Source organism: Grammomys surdaster, unplaced genomic scaffold, assembly GCF_004785775.1.
Source record: "Grammomys surdaster isolate TR1022 unplaced genomic scaffold, NIH_TR_1.0 271, whole genome shotgun sequence".
NCBI lineage: Eukaryota > Metazoa > Chordata > Mammalia > Rodentia > Muridae > Grammomys > Grammomys surdaster.
In genome coordinates, this window is record NW_021604712.1 from 10,039,127 (window position 1) to 10,049,001 (window position 9,875).

The 9,875-nt window shown below is 41.3% G+C and overlaps 1 protein-coding gene across 5 annotated transcripts in view; it reads left to right on the forward strand.

Annotated features, from left to right (window-relative positions):
* Tjp1 (tight junction protein 1) overlaps positions 1–9,076 on the forward strand; it is an 81,866-nt gene extending 72,790 nt beyond the window's left edge. For 2 of the 5 annotated variants that reach the window (XM_028776661.1, XM_028776663.1), the window contains 4 exons: positions 1,674–2,148; positions 3,943–4,160; positions 5,424–5,507; positions 7,573–9,076. In XM_028776661.1, the coding sequence (XP_028632494.1) occupies positions 1,674–2,148; positions 3,943–4,160; positions 5,424–5,507; positions 7,573–7,667 (872 nt within the window). In that variant the 3' untranslated portion in view covers positions 7,668–9,076. Of the gene's footprint in view, positions 1–1,673; positions 2,149–3,942; positions 4,161–5,423; positions 5,568–7,572 lie in introns of all 5 variants that reach the window. The other 3 variants (XM_028776662.1, XM_028776659.1, XM_028776660.1) reach the window with 2 other exon arrangements.
* Positions 9,077–9,875: the final 799 nt, after the last annotated feature.

A 9,875-nucleotide genomic window follows, 5' to 3' on the forward strand; every position in this document is an offset into this window, starting at 1 on the left:
CGTCAAGGACCAAACCCAGGCCTTGTGCTTGCTAGGCCTGAGCTAAATCCCCAACTCCTGATTTTGGTTTTTCAAGACAAAGTTTTTCTGTGTAACTGTCCTGGAACTGACTCTATACACCAGACTGGCCTTGAACTCAAGAGATCCACTTGCCTCTTCCTCCCAAGTGCTGGGATTAAAGGTATGCACCACTACTGCCTGGCTAGACAGCAGATCCTATGCACAATTAAGAGACCGACACAAGGAAGAAAAACAAATGGCTTAAACAGATAACTTTTCCTGGTTCCCCTCCTTAAGGAAGAAAGATTTGTTTTTCTCTAAGTGATGCTAGCTATAAGGTTTTGTTAGTATTGATTTGTTTTAATAGGTGCCTTTTATCACAGGAGCTGTCTCTGTTACTGTTTGCTGAAAGCGTTTTGTTGGATGTTTTTCTCTCGTGAGCTGGACTGATGGCTCGGTGTTTAACAGCACTTGCTGCTCTTACAGTGGGCTTGAGTTTGGCTCCCAGCACCACATCAGGCAGCCTTTGACTGACTATGACTCCAGATTCAGTGGCTCCAACATCATAATCTGGCCTACACAGGCACTGGGCACATATGTGGGAAACACACATACATGCGTTTGCACTCAAATATACATAAAATAAAAATCCAGCACTTGGGAGGCAGAGGCAGGCGGATCTCTGTGAGTTCGAGGCCAGCCTGATCTATAGAGCAAGTTCCAGGACAACCAGGGCTCCTCAGAAAAACCCTGTCTGGGGGAGGAGGAGTCTTTAAAATTAAAAATATTTATTTCTAAAATTAATAGGATCATCTGATTTTTTTTTCTTATTATCTTACTATAGTTACATTATTGTGTTCATGAAGAATTTGGAATTATAGTTTTCTTGAAATGACTTTGATTTTGTTATCAGTATTGTACTAGTTCTGTAAAAGAGGGCATAGCTTTTCTTTATCTTTTCTTTAAAACAAAACAAAAAACCTGACATTTTCCCATCAGTGTTCCTGTTCTGTGATTTCATAGAAGTTGGGTGGTTCTGTTCTCTCCTGCTCCAGTAGAGTGCAGCCAGCAGAGTGCAGCCATCTCTGCTGTCCCCACATCTCCATGGACACATGATTTGTCCCATTTGTCAGCTTTGTCAGCTTTGGACATTTCCTGGCTGTGATGTGATCTTTAATGATTAGTTTGTTTTTATTTCATGTTTCCCTGATGGTTAGGTCAGTGTCTTATTGCACAGTGCTTGGCATTTTACAGAGAGGCAGGTGTTCTGTACTTCTGCACAGAATAGTAATACTGATGACCACACACACACAGTTTGAAAGTGTCTTCTACCAGTATGTGGCTGCTATGCCTTTTTTTTTTTTTTTTTAATGCTTTGGTTAAGGATGGATTTTCAATATTGATGGGTTTCATATAATCAGACTTGTCACTCTGTTTCTAATTTTCAATGGATAGTGGGACAGAGTTACTCAAGACATCTGTTTTAGGAGGCCAGTGCGTTTGTAGCCTCTTGCTGAATCTGAGGCAACCAGCTGCACTCCAGTTTGTCTCCATCAGCATCACCCAGGACCCAGGGCTTTACTTCAGGACATGTTAATGCCAGTGAAGAAACCAAAGGGTTGTTAAAGTGGTTTTCAGGGAGTTTCTTACGTGTGTCTGTGTTTGTTTTTCAGGCAGTTCAGGATCGTTGGATTTTCAGAACTCATACATGTCCAAACCAGACCCACCCCCACCTCAGAGCAAACCAGCAGCTTTCAGACCACCAGCCCGAGAAGACCCTCCTCAGACTTTCTATCCCCAGAAAAGTTTCCCAGACAAAGCTCCAGTTAATGGAGCTGAGCAGACTCAGAAAACCATCCCTCCAGCATACAATCGATTCACACCAAAGCCGTACACAAGTTCTGCCCGGCCATTCGAACGCAAATTTGAAAGTCCAAAATTCAACCATAATCTTCTGCCCAGTGAAACTGTACATAAACCTGAATTGTCTTTAAAAACTCCCACTTCTCCAAAAACTCTTATGAAAGCTCATAGTTCAGCACAGCCTCCTGAGTTTGACAGTGGAGTTGAAACTTTCTCTGTTCACACAGATAAGCCTAAATATCAAGTAAATAATATCAGCACCATGCCTAAAGCTGTTCCTGTGAGGTAAGATATTTACTTACCTTGGTTTAAAGTGTTGCTTGACATGAATTTTTGTTGTTGTTTGTTTGTTTGTTTGTTTGTTTTAAATTGGAAGGCAGAGTGATCCCCCTGCCTCTTGGGTGCTGGGATTATAGCTTTGTAGCTATAGTTTTTGAAGTACTTTATATGATAAGACTTGAAATGATAAATTATCCTGTAAACTAAACTGTTATTATAGTGGATACCATTTTGTAGAATGTCCTCCAGGAGGCAAAGATATTAATCAAATTGTAAAGCTTATGAGCACATAGCATCAGTAAGTATTGTCATTGTCCTTGTGTCACCAATAGCTCAGATTAAGGAGCAAAAGCTCATTGGCCCAGCCAGTATCACATAGCTAGAGGGTGATAAGCCTGTGGTCATCTGATCTTAGAGCCCATATCTTTAGTAAACTGTGACTTGAAGTATGATGGACAGATAATCTCTTCCTCATTTACAATTTAGTCAACTAGGGTGCAGGAAAGAATAGAAGTGTAGTGACCTCGAATGGCTATTGAAGACAGTAGTAAGATGGCTGGTTGATTCTACCACAGCCTCACTCAGGCAGTTTTTTCTGTGTTTGTTACTTAGTGATTGATCAGAGCCATCTGACCACATATTTCCGACTCAGCTCAGCCCCTTTTAGACATTTGCAAGTCATCCATGAAGGAGAACCGCCCACAGGTAGAAACAAGGACCAGAAAGGCCACCTGAACTCTGCTTCTCAAGATGGTTATGCAAGTCTGCCTTCCTGTAGTCAGTCAGTAGCAGGATTCCTCCTGTGCAGGGCTACATGATGTTACCACATCAGATGGTGGGCTCTGTTCCCTTTCCATTTGCTTCAGGAGTCTATGCCTGACCCTGCAGTCATGGTGGAGAGAAACTGACTTCCCTTCATATATTTCAAGTTGTTTCCTTTCTTTTCCTTCCTCCCTCCCCTCTCCCTCTCCCCCCCCCCCTTTCTTTCTTTCTAAAGATTTATTTTATATATGTGAGTACACTGTTGCTGTCTTCAGGTATGCCAGAAGAGGGCTTCAGATTCCATTACAGATGGTTGTGAGCCACCATGTGGTTGCTGGGAATTGAACTCAGGACCTTTGGAAGAACAGTCAGTGTTCTTAACCACTGAGCCATCTCTCCAGCCCTAGTCCATCTTTTCTAGCACATTAAAATTGTGGCTTAAAACTTTACTTCACAAAGTCTTGATTGTCTAACTTCCAAGTTTGAAATGTTCGTTGATAGCTTCATCCTCTGCCTTTGTCTTTCTTGGGTCTTTGAGGTATACCATGCCAGACCTTCTTACCTTGGAACCTTGGAGGCTTTAAACCTTTGTCAGCCTGGGCAGTGGGATTCAAGATGTACTAAGGAAGGGCAGTGTGTATGTGCACACTGAAATTCCAAAGTCTACCACAGTCTTTATTATAAGCTGTTTTCTGTGTTACCAACTGAGCTTCAGTGACTCTGTAATTTAGAGCACTCATTTCATGGATGTTCACTAAGACCCAAGGTAGCTGTGAGACCAAAGAATCATGTTTGATTCATTGAAATTACACTGGTAATTATAGTAGCCTCATTCTTTACTTTCAGAAAGGGAGTTTTGATTTTTCCAGAATGGGCATGCTCTTAGCCCTCTGAGTAAGACCTTTCACTAAAAACTTACCTTGTTTGAGTAAAGAATTCTAAATTGTTTGGAGAAATGAGGTTAAATGTTTACTGTAACTAATAAAAGGAAGCCTGTGTGTATTATTAGGATTTTCACTTGCCATTTTGACCCCTCAGTCCTTCAGCTGTGGAAGAAGATGAAGATGAGGATGGTCATACTGTAGTGGCTACAGCCCGAGGCATCTTTAACAGCAATGGTGGTGTGTTGAGTTCCATAGAGACTGGTGTTAGTATAATCATCCCACAAGGAGCCATTCCTGAAGGAGTCGAGCAAGAAATCTATTTTAAAGTCTGCAGAGATAATAGCATCCTCCCACCTTTAGATAAAGAGAAAGGTAAGTGTGCTTATTGTCTGCTTTACTGGAATAACTCCAGCATTTTCCTGAGTGTACATGTTTACAGCAGCTGGCCACAGGGATAAGCTAGAAGCCTCTCTGAATGTTTTAGGTAGAGCACAGCATTTTCTTTGTACAACGGAGGGCCTCAAATGAGCCTGCTGCAGAGAAGTCGTGTCACTGGCTTGTGGTGGGTGGGGCACAGTGGAGGAACAGTACTTCCCTCTCGGAGTGAGGAGGAAATGATGTCAGATAACAGGCCATTGGCAGTCCTCTCACTGGACTGCCGGGCTGTTTGCCTGACCTAATCAAATTTGGTAGTCCTTCCATCTCAAGAAGATAGTTGGTATCATCCACTCAAGAAGGCTTTCCCTTCCTGTCAGCTATTACCTCAGGAGGCAATACTGTTGAATGCTCAGCACAGTGAGTGGCATGTCCTTAGAAGGTGGGGAGCATATATTTGAACAGTAAGGAAACCAGGCAGGCTGTTATTTTCATAACCTTCCTGGATCCATCAGCATGCTGGTAAATTTAGCAGTTCTTGACTTCACTAAACATGGTATAGTAACCCACTTTCTAGAGGTACTCTGCCTTAAAAACAATAAGACTCATACTGTTGGCCCTGCTTGAGTACCTGAACACATATATATATAGCAAACACTTAAAAATGAAAAGCATAGGCTAGCAAGATGGCTCAGTGGGCAAAGGTGCTTGCTACCAACCTTAGAGATAAGAATTTGATTCCTGGGGCCCATATAATCAAAGGAGAAAACTGATTTCCTGCAAGTTGAATTTTGACCTTTACTAGCACAGCTTGTCATGTGCATGTGCATGCACATGTACACACATACCAAATAACCTCCCCACCCCCAGGAATATATGTAACATTTGCAAACAAGTACATGTGAATGTGTTGTGCTACAGATTCATATGCTGGAATTCAATAGCCCCTGGTTAAATGGGGTTTTATAGCACTAGAGATGTAACATAGGGGACATCAGAGCCGGAGTGTGTTGGTTATATGTTGAACTATTGTTTCAGCCACATTAAGTTAGGTTAAAATATTAAAATGAATATCACATTCCTCTTCACCCTAACACAACTATTAAAAGCTTAGAAGTTACTATTGTAGCATCCACTGTATTTTTCTTAGCACTGCTATGGAGAACTACTGTCGTTTGACTTTAGCAAGTTTGTACCAGGAGGGACTGGGTCTAGTGGGAAGACTTCATCTCAGGTGCTCCTTTCCCTCTGTGCCTGCAGGTGAGACTCTGCTGAGCCCCCTAGTGATGTGTGGGCCCCATGGCCTCAAGTTCCTGAAGCCCGTGGAGCTGCGCCTGCCACACTGTGCGTCCATGACTCCTGACGGTTGGTCTTTTGCTCTAAAATCATCCGACTCCTCGTCGGGTATGCTGTCTTCACTCTCTCTGGGGCTGTGGGAACTGTCATTGATTAATGCCTGTGCTCTTGGTGCTTCCCATGCTGTGTGTGAACAGATCTTCCCTCTGTCCCTGTGGCCGTGTAAGCATTACTAGTAGTTTAAGTGTGTGGTTCATATGCTATAAATGCATATGGAACCCTGGAGACTTTTCTACCTTTTAATAATTGGCAATTTGGCTAAAGATTGACTGTTCTTGGGGCTTAAAAATTTTATATAATCTATCAGTTTTTTTTTTTTTTAAGGTGCAAAGTATTTATACTAACCTTGGAGAAAGTTTCCACAGTGATGGTACCTGGCCAGGGGTTTGGTTTTTTTCTAGCCTGAACCTCTAAGTAACTCCTGTTATGCACTCTTTTAAGTGACTTTTGCTCATTGGCTCATGATTTCAAAGCTTGCATTGCATTCTCATGTTTCTCAGTTGAGTAACTTAGAAGTCAGTCTTTACTACCAATATTGTCCACCCTAACAGGATTCATAGAAGAACAAAAATAGTATAAATCAGTGAGTATTAGTAAGTTTAAGTTTGGTCCAGTATGAAGTAAAGGTTACAGTACAAAGTTTACAATAGGGTCATATTTAAATATTCCTTTGGAAGAAAGCCTTGTAGGCTAATTTTAAATAGTGAAGGAACAGTTAAGCAGTATTGAAAATGGGCGTTGAGAAGCCAGAGAATGCTGTAGTTTCAAAACTCAAGGCCAGCTTTCTCTAAACTGCCTGCTGCAAGTGCCTTACATGACACACAGATGAGCTACACGTTTGTCCCTTCAGTGATTATGGGTGTCTGTTGAGTTGTGCTGAGACCACATACTTTCTGTGAGCATTGAGGTGTGTTCACCCAGAAAATAGCTACACCTCTGTGTGATCCAGTAAAGCAGCGTTGCCACTGCTAGCCTACCTGTTCAGTAGGTGTCATGTTGGTGAGTACTGACTTAATTGCAGCAAAATGCTGTATGTTGAAAGGAAACTTAAAGCATGATAAGGAGGAGGATGCCTTTGATTTCTAGAGCTGTCTGAACCGTTCTGTCAGTGACTCCTTATTAAAGCATAGGATCCATCCTCAGCCGTGACGCATCTCCTGCAGTACACAGAGTCCACAGCTGGGACAGTTGATAGTCAGTCATTTGTTAGAGGGGCTGCCTGGTATATCACAAGAGGCCTAGTAGCTTCTCTGCTCAGTTGCATGGCTGTTGTTTGTGGCAGAAGGTTCTTCACACAGTCTCACAGGCACAGAAGCACTCCTGGCCTAGGACTGTTAGAAGGGGGGGGGAGGGGGACAGTCAGCAGCTTTGATTCTCAACTCCCCTGGCTTCCACAGAGACAGTTTTCCATTGTTCACATTTTATACCCACTGCCAGGTCTTTGTGCAGGATATAAATCTGAAAACACCAAGGGTTTCTTCAAAACTCAAACACCAAGGCCTATCTCAGAGCTCCATAGCCAGCGGGTGTTTGAATTCCCACAAATGCCACAAACGGTTTTATTGCACAGCTAGAAGTGGGGAAGGGATTGGTGCTGTCTTGCTGGTTTGCCTTGATAATGGGAGGAGACTTTAGGAAGTGTGTGCTACAGAACTTGGCAGAATATCCTTTGTGTTGAGTCACTGAGTGTGAGCAGTGTGTTCTCACATTTGGCTCAAATACGTTACCATCCAGTACTATCCAAGGGAAGGTGTTACAGTTGTGTACACTGAGGAGCAACTCCCAACTGGCTCAGCCATGTGATTGTCCGAGTCTTAACTTTTATTTCTATATTAAAAAGGCCAACAAATTGGATAACAAAAGGGACATCTAAAATAGCTTTCAAATGCTCGTAGCCAGCAAGCCTACTTAAAGCACTAAATTTGGATATAACATTTGAAGAAATAGAAGAAAATTTTAATATGTATATTTATATTTGTTCCATAATAGCAAAACATTATAGGTAGCAGTCTACACAACCATAAGTGACATCAAGATCTTTTTTCTCTCATAGGTGACCCTAAAACCTGGCAAAACAAGTGTCTTCCTGGAGATCCGAATTACCTTGTTGGAGCCAACTGTGTGTCTGTCCTGATTGACCACTTCTAATTGTTAGCGTATAGGAACTGGACTAAGCAGTGTGAACATGGACTGAGCTTACTAAATCTAAATGGAGGAACCACTCTAATGAGTATTCTATTTTCTTAGAATTGATACTGCAATTCGTAGTATTAAGCGTTTGTTGGAACTGATGAAGGTTAGTGAGCATGCCCCTGAACCACGGTCAGAAAACATGCTACAAGCTATGTGTTATTGAGTGAAGAACTGTCAGGCATTGGCTAGAGGTTCAAAGATATTTTGCTTTATAATGATTTTTGTACTTTTTTATGGTCACTGCTTAACTTCACATACTGATTTCCGTTAAAAATACCAGCCAGTAAATGGGGGTGCATTTGAGTTCTGTTCTTTCCAAAGTACACTCAAACTTTATTATGGCCTTGGCCTAGCATATACATTTTATTTTATTATGCATGAGGTAATGTGCACACATTTTTTACAAATGCACCTGGAATATATAACCAGTGTAGTGGATTTAACAGAAATGTACAGCAGGGGGATTTATAACTTGGGGAGGGAGGGTCAAATGAAGACAATTACTCATTGTATATGAAAACACATTTCTCTTAGGGAAGGACACCAAAGCATGTGAGCCTGGTTCCATGGCCTCTGACTCTATAAATTAACATATCACCACAGACATCTAACCAGCAGGAATGCCTTACCCTCATGGTTTTAATTCTTAGATCATTTCGCTGTGTATTACTAAGTTTTTATGAGTTTTGTGCATATCTAGATACTGTATCATGGAAAAGACTGAGTAAATTGTGGACTTGATGGTTTCAGAAATGTGTGAATCACCCGGAAGAAAATAATGGTGTGACTTAAAATTTTTTTTTTTTTGACAAGGGGGAGTGGTGGTCTTCTGTTTTTGGGCTATGCATCTGAGGTGTTTGATGTTTTCAGGACGCATGTACATAATGCGTGCATACCACTTTTGTTCTTGGTTTGTAAATTAACTTTTATAAACTTTACCTTTTTATACATAAACAGAACCAAGTTTCTAAGGCTACCTTTGTATTCTCTCCTGTACCTCTTGAGCCTTGAACTTTGACCTCTGCAGCAATAAAGCAGCATTTCTACACATACAAGGTCATTTTTTTAAGAAAAAGAATGCACAGAGTTGTTACATTTTTAAGTGCTGCATTTAAAAGATACAGTTACTCTAGTTTGATTAAATTCTTGCAAAGTATCCCTTCTGTAAAATTTGTGATACAATACCGTGCCCTAAAGTGTATTTTTTTACTAATAGACAGTTTATTATGGCACATCAGCACGATTCCTGTTTAGATAATACACCACTACATTCTGTTAATCACTAGGTGTGAAAGGATTTCTTTTGTGGTTATTAAAAATCTCAAATTTCTAAATCTGCAAGAATAAAACTTTTTAAAATACAATATTAGTTTGATTTATTTGCTGTTTCCCATTGCAAACAACTTTATAACCCTGTTTTAAACTTTTGTGTGTGTGGTGTGTGTACGTGTAGGCCAGAGATGGACATCAGCTATCTTCTTCTGTTGGTATCCATCTTATTTTTGAGGCAGGATCTTGCCTTGAACCTGGAACTCTCAGATCGCTAGCCTGGCTGGCCCGCAGGATTCAAGGGTCCATTTGTATCTCCAACTTCTCCGCATCACTGGGGTGCAGACATTTTCCATCTACATACTCACTAAAGGTCCTCAGGCTTGCATGACCAACGCATCTTACGCACTAAGCCATCTCTCTAGCCCCATCATTCTGTTAGGGCCTTTGCACTGATCACCCATGTTACCTGTCATCCTAGTTAAATATTATACATGCCGAGTCCTGTTCCCATAACCACTGTGTACTACGGATTGGGCATGCTAATCAAAAGTTAGTAGGCAAACTCTAGGCTCCTGTGTTCTCTACACCGTGTCTGTTATTTAGGTCCAGTTTGTGTATGTCTCTCCCCCAAATAGTTTATAACTCGAGCCTTTTGTTATATTACTGCCTTTGAGAATAAAAAGGGTTTTAGTGGCTGAAGATATCCACCGTACTAATCTTACTTATGTACCACCTTCACTGACAACAAAGTCATTTCTCTTTCTCCCTCCCTCCCTCTTTCTTCTCTCTTTCTTTCTTTCTTTCTTTCTTTCTTTCTTCCTTCCTTCCTTCCTTCCTTCCTTCCTTCCTTTCCTTTCCTTTCCTTTCCTTTCCTTTCCTTTCCTTTCCTTT